The sequence below is a fragment of the Glycine max genome, chromosome 2 (assembly GCF_000004515.6).
Source record: "Glycine max cultivar Williams 82 chromosome 2, Glycine_max_v4.0, whole genome shotgun sequence".
Lineage (NCBI taxonomy): Eukaryota > Viridiplantae > Streptophyta > Magnoliopsida > Fabales > Fabaceae > Glycine > Glycine max.
In genome coordinates, this window is record NC_016089.4 from 5,734,936 (window position 1) to 5,753,806 (window position 18,871).

Consider the following 18,871-nt stretch of genomic DNA (forward strand, 5'->3'; position numbering starts at 1 on the left):
CCAAATCCATATTTCCATATTTACTTTGACCGATTTTGTGACGAACAATGTTAAGAGGGACAAAAGTCCACCACAAAATCCCTTAAAAAGAAATCTATTTTAGTAACGGACTTGTGACAAAAATTTTAGAGAAGGAAAATTTCCTTCACTAATTTCGTCTCAAAGTAACAAATAAGCGTTTGTCACAAAAATCTATTATCCATCACAGCGGCGTCACTATCAGTGAGGAACTATCAAATGTAAGAATTAATAACTATTTGGAATCCTACTGCAAAGGTAAATGTAAATAATAAAATGTCCCGCATAAAAAAGAATAAAAAAATGTTGCATACAAATGCTAGCTCTCAAAAACACCGTAACTAATAGAAATTGTTATCTCATAATAAAAAATAGAAATTGTCATATAAAATTAAAAGTACCTAATATATATAATGAATATAAAAGATATTATAAGAAAATAATAACTACACAGTGTTTAGAAAGAATATATTTTTTTAAAATATTTTAATAAAATTTAGTACTTGTTAAATTATAATTTAGAACACCAACTATATAAAAAAAACAACTATTTCTTTCTTTTTTAAGCAAAGTATGATGTATTCTTTCTGTCTGAATATAAGTATCACATTTAAAAAATATATATCTTAAAATAAGTATCATGTGATTTTTTTGATGTAATACTAATTATTTTTTTACGAATATCTCAAATAAGTATTATTTTAGTTTGTTAATGTAATATTAATGTTAAGGTTGGCTTTATAAGGTTTCTATTTCTTCCGTTCTAAAATAATAATCATTCTAAGTTGTTTTATAATTTATTTATTAGTTTATTTGTATAACATAATCTAATAAGATATTTATTTTAGGATGAAGAGTGTATTATGTTTGAAGATTATGTATTTATAACTTTTTTGTGTTGAACCGAGCAACACTTGATTACAATGAATTGATTGTTGAACTCTTACTCAGATATAAAACATTCAACCAATGAATACCACTTTCTCCAAAATAAAGGTTAGGTTCCCCCACCTTGGAGTATTGATTATTTGGCTCTGGTTAATTACCACTTAATTAGGAAGTGGCAGACTTGCAAGTTTGTACTCGTAATGGACGCTATTGGAGTGAGGGGGAGCGGGGGAATTATAAAAGCATAAAGTGAAAAATATCTAACAATTTGTTTAATGGATAATAATTTTCCCAATAAAGTGTCATAATCATGTGTTAGGCTTTTGCATTATTAAAAATTAAAAATTAAAAATTAAAAATTAATTTGTAATAAAGTACAATACTTTTTATTTAATAACCGAAATTTTATAATGACTTAAGAAGCAACGCTTTCATATTTTTCTTGAATTTTTTATATTAATGTATATTCTTTTTATTTGTCCTAACTTAATTATTTTAATTAGATATTGCTCACAACACTTTTTTTTTAACAAAACATTGTTTTTTTTAATGTAAGAGGATTATATCATTTCATTAATATATAATAACAATATTGATATAATCAGGAACACTATAAAAAGGATGTGAACTTTGCCTTTCAAAAAAAAAAAGGATGTGGACTAGCATAACATTGCTGAAGAACGAGCTACTAGATTTGACTTGCAAAACATTGCTAACAACACTTTTACTATAATATTTAATAACAAACGGATTTTAATAACTTCATTACCTATAAACAAGTTTTCAAATAAAGTTTAACTAAAATTACGAGTAAAGATCTATCATATAAATATTCTTCATAACAATATGCATTCTACAGTTTTGTCATAAGCACACTTATCATAAATTATTGAGGTGTAATGTCCTTTCATTTCGTCATGAGCACATTTATAATGAATTATCGAGCTGTAATATTCTCAGTTGATAAAAAAAAAAAAGGTTTTAGAAGACATTTATTTCACGAAATATTTTAGTACTTTTAGAAATACGAAAGTGAGAATTCTTAATTCCAAGCCTCATAATCGCAAAACATAGCTAGCTACCACTAATTGCAGTCACAAAGTCATTTTTTTTCATACTCATCAACCTTTTTTGCCATTTATTATTTTCTCCTCACAATAGCTTTTTCTGTTCTTCTTTTTTCTCCCTCCCTCCTCTTTCATTTCTTCTTCTTCTTATTTTGCAGTTTTTTCAACACAATACCTTCTTCTCACGTTTTTTCTTGTTATTTTTTGCTTCTTCTCCATTAATGGAATGGTAGCTAATTTTTGCCCACTTTATCTATTGACATTTGAGCTTACTATATTTCAAGATGGAGCATATGGATTTGTAGGATCCTTTTATGGTCTCTCAATTATTTGAAGAACCGTATTTTTGTAGTTTTATAGAGATATATTTGTTAGTGCTTTAATATAGATATTTTAATTTGTGTGCTTGAGATAGTTGTTTTAATTTGTAGTGCTTTTTTTTCTATTTGTGTTTAGTGACACATAATTTGGATTCTTGTTTTAGTTGTATTTGTACCTCACTTGGATAGTTGTAATTTAAAAACCATTCTGAATATATAATTAAACTTTGTGACACATTAAAATATTATATTTGAACTTTTTGAGAGTTGTGGTGCACTTATTCTACAATTTGGATATAAGAGGCTAAAGCACTAAAGTTAATATATGTAAAATGGCTAAGAAAGTTCATTTTTGTAGTAGTTCCTTAATGCAAGTTGCATCTAATCCTTTGTTTACATTCTAGATTGATTAAGATTGCGTATGTATAGGCTGGCTACCTAGAAGAGATGGGCATATGCATCACGTTCTAGTGGGTTTAATATTTCTTTGGAGAAATTATTAGCTTGGTCGAAAGATATTTTGTTAATGTATTTTTTTATATAAAAAGTATCTTTCAATTGACAATTATATACTAATTATTTTTTAGACATAAAAATCATGAATGTGCATTTTGTGATTCTGTAAAGTAATTTATAAGGTTGTTGAAGTTTATGATCTATAAGTTAAAAACGGAAAAGCTGAGAATTTCTAAAAACTAACTTATAGAATGGAAGTGTTTAGTGAAATTAGATAATAAATTAGTTAATAAATATAAAATGACATTAATGTAAAATATAAAAAAGAGTAAAAAAAAACAAGTCAATTAGTAAGGATAAAAAAAATGAAAAAAAAAAAGTTAATAACTTATAAGGTATAAGCTAATAGAAGTAACTTATAAAAATATATATAAGCAAGTTAAATAAGCTCATGTAGTAAACAAATTTATTTTTATGAAACCAACTTATAATCACAGTCTTTTTCACAGTACTAGAGTGACTTGTGACTTGCCAAAACAAACTCATAGAGCCTTTTTCATACACACACAATTAGAAAACAATTCTAATCAACATATTTAAGAGACCTAATTCTTCTAATTGTATTGATTTTTTATTTTTAGTTTATTAATATATTTATGAATTAAATTTTGGTTTAAAACTGCAATATCTTTTAACGTTATTATAATCAAATGCTGGATATAACTGTATCATTTTAAAAATTAGCTTCATATTAATTATAAATGGTTGAAATCCCTAAATTTTGTAGAGGATGCAACAACATAAACAAATTAAGTTAAATGAAAATATTTTACGATAGTGTATTAGAAATACTACATTTACAATGTTTTAATACACGATTAATTGTGTGCTGTACATGTGTGTCTGTGTTAAAATGTGTATTTTATTTTATACGGTCTATGAAAATTTTGCTTTAGCTAATTACAATTTCTCAAAAACTGTATGTTTTCCATTGTTGTGACATGTTCCATCTATAGTTGTCATCTCTTAGTCCAATCAATATTGGTTAGTGTTTTGAATATTAATGATGTTAACCTCGTTAGTTTCCTCTCCTTCTTACCTAGTACTACTGAACTCCAAAAACCAAAAATGTCTTTTACCTCGAAGGTTTTTCTTTCTTTTGCTACTGAACACCAAATTCAGGTTCACTTTAATGAATCTCACATAAAATCCATTCAATAAAGTCACATAACAATAGGATTTAGATTCTCTCCTGAAAAATAATCAGTACTATGATAATGTCATGCTATGAGTCACAAAGCCACAAATTAATTGCAATAAAAAGTAAAGCCCATTATTTGTGTAGGTTCCATCAATTTTATGTGTCTATGACGTTGGTCACTATAATTTAAATGTTTGAATATAATCAACAAGTAATTAAAGGGAAGGGTGAGCTGAAAATTTCTATATAAAGATTGGATATTTGGTCTTCAACCACAACCCAAAAACTACTGAAATTCCCAAAGGCAAAAAACAAAAATACAAGATGAAGAGCAAGTTCCTTTTTGTTTTCCTATTCTTGGGAATTCTTAACTGTGAAGCACAATATTTCAATGCCAACCCATACGACTATTTACAACTAGCCTTAAGGTGGCCTAATTCCTATTGCTTGACACATGAAGGTGGTTGCAGGGAAATAGTACCACAATATTTCACTATTAGCTACCTTCATCCCATGAGAAGAGGAGGCCCTGATCTGCGAAATTGCCCCTCACCATTTAATATGCCAAATAGCACTGTTAGTATCTCTTGCATTCCCATACATTTTTTGTGTTTTGTTTTCAAGTTTCCTTCACGGAGATTGTCCTTGAAATCTGATTAGACTAAGATTTTATTTGGTGGTTCAATTTTCCCCTAAGAAAAAATAATAAAGTAAAATAAATTAAATTTATTTCATAAGTTAAATAAATTTATTATAAACTCGTTGAATGAAAGAGTTTTTAGTAAAGCTCAGTGTGATATATATACAAAAAAAATTATTCATTTTATATTGTTATTTATATATATATATATATATATATATATATATATATATATATATATATATATATATATATATATATATATATATATATATATATATATCAAGAAGTTTATCTAAACATGACTCTTCAAATTAGTTTGTGTAGCTGAAGAATTCAATAAATTGTATACATGCAGATGGAGACAAACAAGAATGACCTACTCAAATACTGGCCTGATCTGAGAACTGATAATTTTATTGAGAGCAAGTCATTATGGAGGGACCAATGGAGAATGTTTGGTTCATGCTATAGTATGATGCCAGATGACTATATTGTTTATGCACTCAACAGTAGAAAGAGAAATGACCTCAAGAAAATCTTGACAAATGCAGGTAAATAAGTAATTCAAGTTCATGTTTCACACACAAAAAGTTAGGGGAAAAAAAATAAAACGTGATGTTGTTTTGAGGTTGCATTATTTATCTTATAATTGCTAGAGTTTTTGGTATCCCCTTGACAGTTAGGAATGAGTTACTATGTTAATATAATGTTCTTTCTTGAAATTTTCACTCCTAATTTAAGGAACATTAATATAATGATCCTAAATAAAGGTATCTGATTTTAATATCATTGTTAGGTATTGTTGCAAGTGGAAATCCATATCCAACACGTAGGATACTACAAGCTTTCAGGAAAGCTTTAGGTGTGAATGTTGACATAGTTTGTGAGCCAGATAGAAGTGGAAATGTTTATCTTGCAGAGGTCCATCAATGTGTTGATGCTGCTGGAACAACATCTATAGACTGTGACAATAAGGCAAGAGGATGTGATGATGACCCCATCTTTCCCTACATGGGATTCCAACCGGATAAAGATCCCAATTAAGTAATAACACCATGCAATCATGCAAAATCTCCTTATTGTATTACCCCTATAACAACTATGTATTCAAAATAAGGGGTTTTAAGTGTATGCTAAGGAAATAATTAATAAAATATTTGAATAAAATTCAGAAAAGATTTGCCCAAAAATGTGCAAAACAATTTTTTTTTTACCACGTTTGATATAAAAAAAAAGGGTACACACAATATGGGAGTTGAATTATTCGATTCTTAAAAACGTATTAGTGAAAGCTTGAATAAACAAATATAAGTTTAAAAGTTAATTAGTTTGTAATATGGAAACTAAGATACCTGAAGGAGAAAGGAAGACAATTTCACCCACAACAATTTATATTAGTTCACTCTACAACTTAAGAGTTACGTTAAGTCCTTTCACCTAATTAAAGGATCTTCACTAACAATAACAACTTACAACAAGTATATTTTGAAAGTAACAGTAATATGTAACCTTGACACGAGGTTACAAGTATTAAGTATTCTTTTTTACAAGTCTTTTTCATCTTTGAAAATGTTTACATGATGATAAGGTAACTCAATATAGGTATGGATTTGAAACTTAAGTTCAAGATACAAATCTTTTATAACAAATGTATATGAAAGAATTAGAGTATTTTCTAATGAAATTAGTTCAGAAAGCGTTCAATTCTCTATCTCATATTCGTTTAAGACATGCTTTTATAATCAAAGGAGAAGTATTTGTTGAAGGAGGGCTTCCTATTTTGATTGTTCATTAAATACATGAAGAGTTTTTTAAGTTAATGTAGAGAAGGCTTGTCTTTTTATAGAAAAGACTCAAATGAGAGAAAAAGTTATTGCACTATTGAACTGACAGTTTATCTAATCTGACTGAGTAAAAGTTCTTTCTATTTTTTCCTCTTTATCATGCAACATAGAGACTATATGCAACTTATGCGTTGACCTACATTTTACAAGAAATTTGGCAATTTAGTTAAAACAGGTTAGAAACACTTAGCCAAAATCTTAAAAACACTTCATCCAAGGACCAAGGTAGTTAAAAAACTTTTTAGTCGAAAGACTTATCAAAGCACATTCTTGTATAGTGTGTAAATAAAGATCCAATTAAATAGGGGCATTGTCTAAAAGGCGATTTAGAAGCATTTTGTGAAAAAAAAAATATTGAACGGTTTTTTTAGAAAAAACACAAAAGTCAGATATTTGTACGCTTTTCATGTAAAGCCATATATTGGACACTTTGTTAAAAAAAATAAAAAAATCTCACAGCTTTGGATGATTAGGATTTCTTTCGGAAAAAATAATTGTCTTTCAAGGTGATTTTTCTAGAAATAGTTCTAAGCAAAATATTTTAAATATATATAATTATACATGAAACACATTGTTAGATTATTCATAATTTTTAATTTCTTTGTTTTCATCAACATAATTTTTTTAAGTATTATACACTTCATTCATTCACATTTGGCTCCATGTTGGATATCTATTATTTTAATTTGTAAAAAAAAGAAATAGTTAAGATGAGATGTTCCAATCCTGCATCTGTACTTGTCATGCCATTTGTGATTGTGGCTTTGCCTAGGATTTAGATCGTTGGAAGGCATACGCAAGCCCTACCTACAAAATTACATCCAAGATTTAAAAGTAAATAAATAAAAATATTTTTTGATTATTTCCTAAAATTAACTAATAAGATATAATATAGTTAATTGATAGATACATAACTAATAGCCTATTTGATTCTTTGAAAATTGTTTTCTAAAACAAATGTATATTATTTAATACAATTTCTCATCTAAAATCTATTAAATTTTGAAAATTATATATTTTCAAAATAATTGTTTTAAAAACCCAAAAAAACAAAAAACAAAAAATAAGTGGAAGATGTTTTTGAACATTTTTAAGTATTCTATTAAAGTTCTCAGGGGATGGCTGGTCAACAGTATTCTTATATTCATGCTTACGTGACTTTGTGTGTCATGTAACTAGACTAAATGAGGTGTAAGCCGAGTCCAAGAGGGCAATCGTGTATTCCTATAATTAGGGATGTCAAAATAGATTAAACCAGACTGGTTAACTTATTTAACAGGCTAAAATGAGTTTTGTTAGATTATATAATTCGATTTACATATTTTGCATCCAATGGATTTAGAGGCGGGAGGGATTAGGTCGATCTGTCGAGTTGGAATTTTCCTTTAGGATGTTTTTATGAATTGAATGATTAAATATTACTTTATTAGACATAATGTTTTCTAGAATATTATGGATTTCATGTTATTTTATTAATTTGCATAACATTTGTTTAACTCATGATGATAACTTATATGAAGCATTTATGCCAAGTCAATTTATTACTAGGATAATATTCTTGTGATTTTGACATTATATTTAGATTATTTATATTTATTTTTTATTTTATTTATTTGGTAACTTAACATGTGAAGTTCATCGAATTAGATTGATTATATGAACCCAACCATCTAAAAATAAACCGATTGATTTGAGTTTTTTTTATCATATTTTAAATAAAAAAATTAATGAGATATATAAAGTGATAACTAGAGAAAAAAATAAATTTAAATAAAAAAATATTTAATCATTAAAGAGTAATAAGTATTATTATTTTGCATTAGTATGAAATTAAAAATTTATATAAAATAGATAACAATCAGAGACAAAAGCTTAAAAGTATGATAACTTATTTTTTTATTGTAACCAATAACTCAAATCAAATCAGTCTTAATCGAATTGATTTAGTTTAGATTAAACCAAAAAAAATCTAAACCTAAATCAAACCAACCCAATTAACTTTAATTGATTCAAATCCACTTAATTATATTTTTACTCACATACATAAGGATGTCTATTTTTTTCGGTCTCCCAAATAAAAATGTCTCTGAAATTCAAAAAACATTCTTTTTTTCCTTCTCTCAAATAAAAATCTGTATTTTTTTAGTCCCTCATACTTGCAAAGGAACTAAAAAGAACATTTTTTTATTTTAAGAATAGAAACTGCAAATTTTTATTTGAGGATTAAAAAAAACCCTAATTGGAGTAATTAAACATAATTAAGCTGATTCAGTTAAATTTTGGCGGGTTAACTCAATCCGTTCTTAGCCTAATTTCACGGTCTAATAATTTGCAAAACATTTTTTTTTTCAAATAAGCTAATAAAAAATGGATTAGGGATGTTCACAAGGGACTAAAAACAAGCCCCCTAATTTGAGGAACTAACACAAAAGGCCACCAATGCCACAACCAAAGAAATTGCTTGCATATTCACGAGTGGCTACAAGTGGAAACACTAGGTCGTCTACCACAATAGTTTAATAAGATTTGCTCAAATTTGTCATCAACGCATTTTCATCATTTTATCACGATAACCAAATATGACATACGCTAGTTTCCACTATCATTATTAACTTTCTTTTACCACTGAACCATGGATTCCACAAGAGGTTGGTTGTTTTGTCGTATTATAATCCAGATGGCGGGTAGTAAAAATCTTCACTATCATCATTTGGGAGCACAAAATGTATTGTGCAGCAAATATCCGATTATGCAAGGATACGGTAGGCCGTAGTGAAATGAAACTAAAGCCATAACATTAAAATAGGTAGAAAAATCTTGCACCCTGCAATACACTTCAGGGGCAGATGTGTATGATTCCACTTCTTGCATAACCCAAAGCTGTCAATATTCAAAACGTTGGGGCTGCTATCTCTTCAAGCTCAAGAACTTGCATGGACATCTAATGACATTCTAATTCCCTCATCCATGCAGTTGCATTATAAAGTTTGTCTTTATATGGGAGACAACAACTGAAAAACTCTTTAGATTCTATGTATTTGTGTAAAGTACACAAGAAAGTCAAATATATTTATCTGACAAAAGAAAGAGAAACCTTCGGTTTTGTAAAGATCATAGTCCATGGCAAAACCACATTAAAATTTTCCTTGACCTAAACAAAAAATTTCTAATTACTGTACGACCTCTGAAAATATCACTCCTAATAGGTGCATATTGCCTGAACTGATCCAAAATTTACAAACGCTGGGGAATTATACATTTTCCTCAGCCTCTCTTTGCAACTCACGTCGTGCAACAGCCAACCTCTCTGCAGCCAATCGTTCTTCCAGTGCTCGAGCACCTCTTTCTCTGCATGAACAGCACCAGTTGGCATGGCAAGTTATTATATGCAGTACAATAATTACAAGAATGATGCAACAGTTGTTATTGCAGTCAATAAAATCTGAAAATAATGCTAAAAAATGAAGACAAGGAATTTTAAAAGAGTCACCCCCTCTATCCCTCTTCCAAAATAAAGTTCTGCCATTTGGAATAGTATTATGATATTTTATCAAAATAATAAATATCTCAATGGAATAATGCTCCACTCTTTGTCTGAAATAATGCTCCACTATTAGTTAAATATGATTGCTTTAGTTAGTGTTGTAATAGCACATGGAAAAGTTCATAGCATGCTTCTTGAGTTGAACACCTAACAAAATCAATTACATATCCAGATTCAAGTACAACTTTGATCTCACTAGTTTTTCAAACCAAAAGAAAAGGTCTGTGTTTAGCCACTATGATAAGGAGTTAAAGTATTAATAGACAGAAGCCAGGCTTTTGATTCTAATTCCTTTCCTTCTATAAGATTATTTGCTTTTTTATGGATAGCAGAAAGATAACATGACAACTAGAAATTTGAGAATAAAAAGCAATTTTACTTTTAGATAAAATAAAACAAGAAAAAGAAAGGCAAGAAAAAATATGCACTCAGAACATTTATGAACAACTTATCTGTTTTGTTTGAGCTGAATAATTTATCTAAAAGAAAGCCAATAAAGCAACCAAATATGCAAAAAAATTGATTCGACACTTGCACCTGTCTATTGTTTATTTATTTGATTTTCCTGCACGACATGCTCCACAGAAGCAATTTCTACTTGACAATAATAAGTGACCCAATTAAAGTTAACAACAGCTATGTAGAATTACCGTCTCCTGGATGCCTCAATTGAGTCCGAACCTGGTAAAGGCTCACTTTCCAGACTGTTGCCTTGACCATCATTAGAAGCATCATATCTTCCACAGAGCATTCGATGAAATATTGAAGCGATAGGGTCTATGACTGGTCTACAAGGCAGCAAAAACATAAAAAAGAGTTTCTTAAAATCTAGACAGACAATACTACAACTAATCACTTATTTTTGCTGCAAACTAAAAGCTGAAATTACCTTAAAAATTCTGGGAAAAATGTGGAGAAAGCAAAATCTTCACTCAGATCACCTCTATGTTTAGTTTCTGGTTTCCTCTGCCAGTATCTAAGATAAATCCAGCTTATATACGTGCCAGATATAATGGTTGGAAGATATGCTGTAGCCTCTAGTGTCCAGAAGCTAATAGCAATGGAAAGCAATACAGTGATAGATGGCAACCACTGAAGAGGTGTAAGTGGCAACAAATTTAGGGCATTTGCATAAACCTATTTTCGCTGATAAGTGACAAATTAGAAGAGGATAAGAGTATCAAACCTTTGTTTTTATCTTAATGAAAGGAAGCTCTTGATCTGGTATAATTTGCTTAATGCCAACCAAGAAACCAGATACAACTCCATGAAATCCAGAAAGTGGCATGTAACTAGAACATTCCACAAGAGTATTAAGATCAAAAAGAATATTTGTTCAAGGTGGATATAGAAAACTGAATGTCTCTTCAGATTTAACAGATAGCCTAGAAAATAAGTAACTTGGAAGTCTGGGGGACCACCAAAACAGAACTTCTGTTCCAATGTTTTCTAAATGTCAAAGCCAAAAGAGCACAAATAATAAAACTTCAAATGGTCCTCCATTTAGATTTTAATTTTAAAATTTTAAAAATGGAGAGCCAAAATGTAGCACAAGGTGTGGGAAAGGGAGAAATATAATACTCTGAAAGAAAAATATGACAAATCATCATGAGCAGCAGAAAGAAAATATCCTCTCAGATTGTAATGGATTTTATATACTTACAGGTAAGTCTCCAGCCTTGTAATGTAGTATAAGGCAATAGCAGTGATGAATAAACATACTGAAGTTAGAAGATTAACCACAAAGATAAATTTAAAGAATTCCCTGGAGCCCCATATTGGTTCAAGCAGCTTCCCAATAAACAGGAGACTTAATGTGCTGACCACTACCTATAAAATTGTACAAACCATGTTAATTGTGAAGTTTTTCTTGTAAGCAAGATTTACAACTCTGGTAATACAATGAAATATGAATAGTGAGTTCAAAAGGCAGCATGTGCATACCCCATATATAGATTGTTCAACATATCCAGCTGTAATGAGATTCCAGGCAAATGGGATTGTCCTGCAAAATGAACAGAACAGGAAAATAAGTTCTAAAACAAATTGAAATATTGATGGTATAGTAACCTACATAATCACACTTATATGGAGAACCCAACAACCACAGTAGTAAAAAGAATTAGCTTTGTGTTGATTCAGTTATATATAAACTAACATAAATACTTAATCTAGCAATACCTGAATTTGATGTCTTTGTGGTCTGCAAAACAACTCTTTTCATAAAAACTAGGAAATCGTGTTAGCAGGTAGATATTATAAGTTTTAAAACTTTACTTCTATCTTATATTCGTGAAAAACCTCCCCCAAGTAACTAAAGTATGGAAAAAGAAATAAAGTTCTTGGCATTAATCAAGATGATACTTCTTGAGCTTCGAAAGATGAAAGCTAAGTTAAGATTGGTCAACACAATTGGTGACGCATCAGAACACAAGACTTAGGCATAACCCTTCCAGAATTTCTTCTAGCCTCTTCTTCATCCACACACAGCTCCTTGTCACTCCACTCCTTGCATGCTGCCTCTTTTCTTCCATTTTCTTCTCCCAAGATCAAACCCCCTTCACCAAGAATTTGAATCTGGACTCCTTTCTTGCATGCACCATGAAAGACTCCCCAGATCAGGAGCTTTGATACTAGTCCAAAAATTAGAGAGAGAGAGAGAGAAAGATATGATAGGATTTTATTCATGAGATCTCCCTTAGCACTAGATCAGTGAAGCCAAGTTAGGAAGAGAAAGAATGAATACAAGTTGCTCACCTAAAGATTTCAATAGCTTGGGATCTCTCCCCCAAAACCAATCTTTAACCAGAGAGAATGCACCAATGATTTTTTGATATCTTGAAGAGAGTAGATAAAATGATTTTTAACAAATAGAACCCCTAAGGGGAGTAGATAAAATTATTTTTAACCTCATTAAAAGGGATATAGAGGGAAACCACGAAGGACACTGGAAGAAACTGTAAAGGGGGATCTCATGGTGAATAATATCCTTGAGAATTTGGTTTTTAATCAAGCCCAATGATATCATGTGATCCATATAGCAAACCTCACTTAGAGAGATAAGGCTGTTGTAGTTGTTGTTGTCACATTTCTCTTATATGTATTTTTCTGTTTTTTTCTTTAATCTGTCCAACCTATTATCAAAAGGGGAAATGAAAGTTCTTATCAAGACTAACTTCTAAAACTAAGTTTTCAAAACTTTAGCTTCTACACGTTCAAAATTATAAATCTCAAAAAGTATTTCTAAACACACCGAATGAAAGTTTTCAGTTTGTTCTATCTGTTCATTATATTTGGCAAAGTTGATAAGAGGTGATCAGAAAATCTTCTCAACTACATCCTGTATCAGATAACTCTTCTCAACTATATTATGTATTTGTGGTTGTTGTGCTCTAATATCTTATGCTTTAAGCCATACCTATTGTTCAAACAACTTAAACAGGCTCAACCACGGGCTCACAAAACTTAAGCCCAAGCTACATAAATATCCTATCTGCATTTTATTTATCCTTAACCCTCCACTGAAATGCTCAATGTCCTCATCAAGCCCAGCTTACCCCGAGGATCCTTCCTAAGGAGATTTATAGAGACACTAGAGTCAGTATTCAGTACCCATGCAATTGAGAGTTCGCTGGACATCAATTCAAAAATGCCCATCACCACCAACAAGCCATTTTGGAGGGAAAAAAAGTTAACAGCATGGTGACTTGGCTGGACACTTTCATTATATCTATAGACATGAAATCACAAGCAAAATCCACCACAGTACTGTCATTAGACTTGTTATGTAATTACGTTACATAATAACTCCTACCAAAATTTATCCTAGAAAAGGTTATGTACTTGTTATCATTTACGACAAGTAAAGCAGCCATGATTTAAGGAATTTGATTTGGTGCACCTAAATCTTGGCACAAGTAATGCAACATATACCTTTAATACCTAATACCAAGGTTGTAAATTGCGGTAATGGTAACAATTACATCGCAATGCTTGACATTGAGGGAAACTGCAGACAAATGTAACTGCAATAGCAGTCAGGAAGCAGTTGCAAAGAGTCCAAAAACCTGACATTGTGGCCGAAACTTCAGTCACAAACCAATTTTTCAAACCTTGCCTAATACGTTCAATTGTCACATACAAGATACAACATACTTCCATTGACAGATGAGAGGTTAAGTTTGATCTCTGCTGGGTGACATGGTGAGTGATTTGAGTTCAACTCATCCTTTCCGCTGTGTTGCCATTGCGAAAATGTCAGCCACTACCTTCTTTTAATGTTTCAGTTTAATCTGTCCTCAAAAACTTATGCAATTTGTATTAGGAGTCATTAACTTGTAACTTCAGCTTACGTTATGATTGGCCAATTATATGCAACCATATCTTAGCGGTTTCAATTTAAGTTTAATTACACGTTACTCGCAATTTAAATACTATTCTCCTAATCAATGTCATTTTACATGCGTATACAAATCTGGAATTTAGGTAGGATCTCACAATAATCATTACAAATTACAATCACGCAGTTTTAAGTGTCTCCCCTCTCGATCCTCCACCATACAACTAGAAACTATGGACTATTGGAATCAGAGATGATTAGTAAAGTAAATAAATAATAAATCATATGATGGGTTTAGATTGCGATGAGCCAAAAAAAAACCTTTATATTATGGGCAATTGCGGGAAAATGCATCAATGCGGTTGCGGAGAGTCAAAATACCTTGATGTTGCGGTGCAATTTAAAACCATATATACACATTTTAATTATGCATAGTGTAACATGCAATTCACTATGTTAGGGCAGGGTACCTGGCGGGAATAAGAGCAAGATAGTTAACAGCTGAAGGGATAAACTGAACCGCAATGTGACCGCAAACAAGCACCACCGCAAGGCCCTTGCATAAACGCGTGAATCCAGAGAAGAGGCCCGTGCCCTGCCACCACAATAAAAAAAGAACAAAAAAAAAATTGAAATGAGGAAGCTTCGAAATTTGGAGAAATTTGTAGAATCGGAATGAAGAGTTACCCCTGAAAGCGCTGGCGTGCTCATGGACTCGGCGGTGATCCGAATCTGAAGAGGATCTGATCGGATCTGATCTGATAATGGGTTTTGTTAAACAAACGTTGTTTTGATGGCTACACCTGGAATGGTGGTAGATGAGGATCTGATCTTGAGATTTACACAAACAGTGATGATGCAAATAAAATACTAACACGTTACTATTTTGTTATATAGTACTGTATTTTTTTAAGAAATTAAATTATTTTATTTGTAGCATATCTGTATGAATGTTGTATGATAAAACTAAATTTAAAGTAATTAAAGATGTGAAATATTTTAAATTAGAATTTATTTTAAAAGTTTAAAAGTGTTATTATAAAATAAATTTAATGAAATATATAGTGTAAAACAAATTCTAGCTGATAAAAAAAATGTAAAACAAAATTTCATGATTTAGTTTATGTATTAAAAAAACTAGAGTAAAACAATGATTTAGCCCGAATTTAAAAGTGACTTACCAAAATAAAACATCCTTTTATATATTATATATAAATAAAAAAATCCACGATACCCTAACACAGAAAGCGATGGCGCCTAAACATGACTTAGCCTACACGAAACCAGGTTCCGCCGTGGAAGTGAGCATCGACGACGATGGCTTCAGCGGGTCATGGTTTTCCGCCACCATTGTCAGCAGCTGGGCCATCGACAGGTTTTTGGTCAAGTACCATAACCTCGTTGAGAATGAACTAAGTCACACGCCGCTGCAAGAAGTTGTCTGTCTCCACCAGCTCCGGCCACTGCCCCCGCCGGAAAAACATCGGGACTTCAAGTCCGGCGATAAGGTGGACGCATTTCACAACGACGGCTGGTGGGAGGGTCACATCACGGGAAAATTAGGGAATGGAAGGTTTCGTGTGTATTTCAGGGACACGGAGGAGAACATGGTCTTTTCCAAGAAGCAGCTCAGGACACACTGCAAGTGGATCAATCACAATTGGGTTTTCCCAACTACAGATCACAAGGTACTATTTCATATGCTAAGTTTTTTTTTTTCTTTTGTAAACGATAGTAATCAATTTTAGAAGATAATCAAGGGGGTGTAGCTCACTTAGTTGAGTAGGTTGTTGTAAACTCTTGGATATCTGTCTTTTTTTATTGTTATTATGAAAAAGTTTAGGGGAGTTTGATTTCAGGACTCAACAGGATCGGGGCAGGTCTCATCAGATACCTGTCTTTGATTCCTACTCGGATAAAAAAAAAATTATTTGTTGAATATTTTATTGATATAATAATATCTGCATGATCTAAAGCTAGTATGTTGGTGTAATTTTCTTGATTCAGGTATCGGTAAGTGGTAAAGAAACAGAGGGGAAGAAACGGAGGCGAGACGAGAGGGACAGAATCAGTGAGTTGCCAGACTGCATTCTGATGCATATAATGAGTTTCTTGGACACAAAAGATGCTGTTCAAACTTGTATTTTGTCTAAACGATGGAAAGACCTCTGCAAATGTCTCACTGATCTCACATTCCGCTCCCCGTTTAGATGCAAATGCAAGAAGTATTTTAGGAAATTTGTGTCTTGGGTTTTGTCTAGTCGAAATGACTCTTGTTCCCTACTTAATGTTGATATTAACAACAGCTGTATTGAGACTGAAGAGTTAGATAGGGTCATCAAATATGTTATGTTTCACAATGTCCAGAAGTTGACAATGTATATAGGTTTAAGCAGCAGACCCAATTTGGATTCCCTCCCTTTGGTCTTTTGCAGCAAGTCTTTGACTTCCCTTAAGCTTTGCCTTATGCATGATCCCTCTTCTAGAATAGTACTTCCTAAATCTCTGCACTTGCCTGCATTGACAAGTCTTCATCTTCAATGTGTCAATTTTACAGCAATTGACAATGACTGTGCTGAACCCTTTTCAAACTGTCACTTGTTAAATACTTTATTCCTATGGAATTGTGAAATGCATGACAATGCAAAAGTTCTCCGTATATCTAATTCTACCCTTTCCCATTTGAAAATAACCAGTTACATAAGTTTTCTTACAACACAAGCTTTCCAAATTGCACTTTCTACACCAAATCTTAGTTCTTTCACTATCATTGGTTTTGCTCCTCACCAACTCTCTTCCTCGTGCAATCTTGCTTTTCTTGGATCAGTGTATATTGGTGTGTGGTTTGTCTCAAGTTCAACCTTCATAAGATGCCTGCAAGTGCTAGCCAATGTTAAGATATTGAAGCTAAGTTGGGAAACGCTTCAAATGATACTATATGTAAGTTACATTAGCATGTTTTTGCCTCTTCATTTTTTTAATGCTCATAACATGTATGCATTCATATGTCAAAATTTTTGTCAATAGTCAGTCTTTCATTTCAAAATCTTCATTTAAATATGTATTCTAATTTTGTGTAGGATCTCTCAAATTCCAATTCAACAATGCCTCAACCCCCTTGCTTTGTTAGATTGGAGTCGTTGCATGTGGAAAAAGAATCATGCCAACGATCTGATGGAGAAATAAACAATGTGGTGGAGTACTTGCTTCAAAACTCTCCAAAGGCTAGAGTTGATATCATAAGTGCTTAAAGTGATATCCATCCATAACTCATTAGATTTTTACATATTATATATAGCTTTCGCTTATTTTATGCTTCCCATATTACTCCCAGTCCTAGAAGCTCCAATCTTACAGCAAGCTATAGGTTGATATATTGTAAGTGTCTTGTTTATAAGGCCTGTTACAGATTTTCTTTTTACTTGGCATTAACAAACGAAAAATATTAAATTTAAGATAGTGCCTCTTTGATAACTATGTCTTTGAAACATACAGACCTTTTATTCTTTTGGTGTTGGAGAAGGATAGTCAGCAAAATATTCTGTTTACACTAGAATTGAGCCTGCATTACGAAGCATTTATTGATGTAACAATTTATATAGCATTTATTGATATTAGGAAACGAAGATCCTACATAGCAGTGCAAATGATTAAACCATCAAGTTGAAGCATATTACTATTTTACACAAGACTAGATTCCAAGAGTGATTTCATTATGTCGCATTAAAAGAGAAAGAAAGGTGCTTTGTCTGTGACACCACTTTCTCTCTTTAACACCTGCAATCCAAGTACAACTGAAAGTTGGGTTGTTCCAATATAACACTCCTTAACTTAATACATTAGTAAAAAGTCAAATTTACCATGTATTTCCACACACATTCATCTACTGATACTTACCCATGGTATTTATCAGTTGGCAGAATTAATAACTGTCATTTGCTGAAGAAGAATGGCCACTATCGAGTATCAAAATTGATTGTTCAAATCCCCACTAGTTGCTTCAAACTAGCATAACCAAAATGACACTACCAGCCCTTTGACAAGAGTTGTATACAAGTCAAAAAGCAGGCATCAATCAATTTTTCTCCCTACCTTTCTGGTTCTCATTCTTAGAGTGATAACCAAATTATTAGAACTATTTAAAACCATCTCAAAAAGATTTATGTGTGTGCGCTTGGCTCCTGAAGTTCACCACCAGTGAAGACTCATAATTTATTGGTTTTCGGCCATGGAGATTGTCTAAGTGTTCGGAATAATACTTCAAAGTGAGAATTTTGCTCACAGGATTCGGAGGGGAGCCACTTTTTCTGATTAATAATTTAATACACAATCTAAGATTGAGAAAACTACTCGAGACTTTGGCCAACTCAAGAACGGGTTTGCAATGGGCAAACATTGGTGATCTTAGAAATTTGGAAATAAAAATAATGTCTGGCAACTCACTGATCCTATCTAAACGCGAAGTTGATTTTGAATTTTTGATGGTGAAAGCAAAACTTTAGCTTGTAAAGAAATTCAAAGAAAGTGAAAAAAAAAAAAAAAACTCTTAAC

The 18,871-nt window shown here is 31.6% G+C and overlaps 3 protein-coding genes across 3 annotated transcripts; 2 read left to right on the top strand and 1 right to left on the bottom strand.

Annotated features, from left to right (window-relative positions):
- The first annotated feature begins 4,226 nt into the window (after nt 1-4,226).
- LOC100527374 (ribonuclease T2 family protein) lies at nt 4,227-5,755 on the top strand. The gene is made up of 3 exons (NM_001248243.2): nt 4,227-4,526; nt 4,949-5,144; nt 5,390-5,755. Exons 1-3 carry the CDS (start codon nt 4,275-4,277, stop codon nt 5,635-5,637), a joined length of 696 nt encoding a protein of 231 aa, NP_001235172.2. The 5' UTR covers nt 4,227-4,274; the 3' UTR covers nt 5,638-5,755.
- Nucleotides 5,756-9,449: 3,694 nt separating this feature from the next.
- On the bottom strand, nt 9,450-15,188 carry LOC100777370 (rhomboid-like protein 19). The gene is made up of 8 exons (XM_003518072.5): nt 15,008-15,188; nt 14,791-14,915; nt 11,926-11,986; nt 11,645-11,811; nt 11,168-11,273; nt 10,871-11,073; nt 10,632-10,769; nt 9,450-9,785 (listed from the first exon to the last, which is right to left on the bottom strand). The coding sequence occupies exons 1-8, from the start codon at nt 15,029-15,031 to the stop codon at nt 9,689-9,691; spliced, it is 921 nt and encodes a 306-aa protein (XP_003518120.1). The 5' UTR covers nt 15,032-15,188; the 3' UTR covers nt 9,450-9,688.
- A 288-nt stretch (nt 15,189-15,476) lies between these two features.
- On the top strand, nt 15,477-17,857 carry LOC100818351 (F-box protein At4g22280). Its single transcript, XM_003519880.5, has 3 exons — nt 15,477-16,008; nt 16,328-17,260; nt 17,401-17,857. Exons 1-3 carry the CDS (start codon nt 15,571-15,573, stop codon nt 17,569-17,571), a joined length of 1,542 nt encoding a protein of 513 aa, XP_003519928.1. The 5' UTR covers nt 15,477-15,570; the 3' UTR covers nt 17,572-17,857.
- Nucleotides 17,858-18,871: the final 1,014 nt, after the last annotated feature.

Excerpts from the sequence above, each read along its gene's own strand:
- LOC100527374 (NM_001248243.2), top strand. The coding sequence starts at position 4,275 with ATGAAGAGCAAGTTCCTTTTTGTTTTCCTATTCTTGGGAATTCTTAAC. Across the intron at positions 4,527-4,948 it reads TTAATATGCCAAATAGCACT|ATGGAGACAAACAAGAATGA; the intron begins GTTAGTATCTCT and ends GTATACATGCAG. Across the intron at positions 5,145-5,389 it reads GAAAATCTTGACAAATGCAG|GTATTGTTGCAAGTGGAAAT; the intron begins GTAAATAAGTAA and ends TATCATTGTTAG.
- LOC100777370 (XM_003518072.5), bottom strand. The coding sequence starts at position 15,031 with ATGAGCACGCCAGCGCTTTCAGGG. Across the intron at positions 11,812-11,925 it reads TTGAACAATCTATATATGGG|GTAGTGGTCAGCACATTAAG; the intron begins GTATGCACATGC and ends ACAATTTTATAG. Across the intron at positions 9,786-10,631 it reads ATTGAGGCATCCAGGAGACG|AGAAAGAGGTGCTCGAGCAC; the intron begins GTAATTCTACAT and ends CTGTTCATGCAG.
- LOC100818351 (XM_003519880.5), top strand. The coding sequence starts at position 15,571 with ATGGCGCCTAAACATGACTTAGCCTACACGAAACCAGGTTCCGCCGTG. Across the intron at positions 16,009-16,327 it reads TCCCAACTACAGATCACAAG|GTATCGGTAAGTGGTAAAGA; the intron begins GTACTATTTCAT and ends TTCTTGATTCAG. Across the intron at positions 17,261-17,400 it reads CGCTTCAAATGATACTATAT|GATCTCTCAAATTCCAATTC; the intron begins GTAAGTTACATT and ends AATTTTGTGTAG.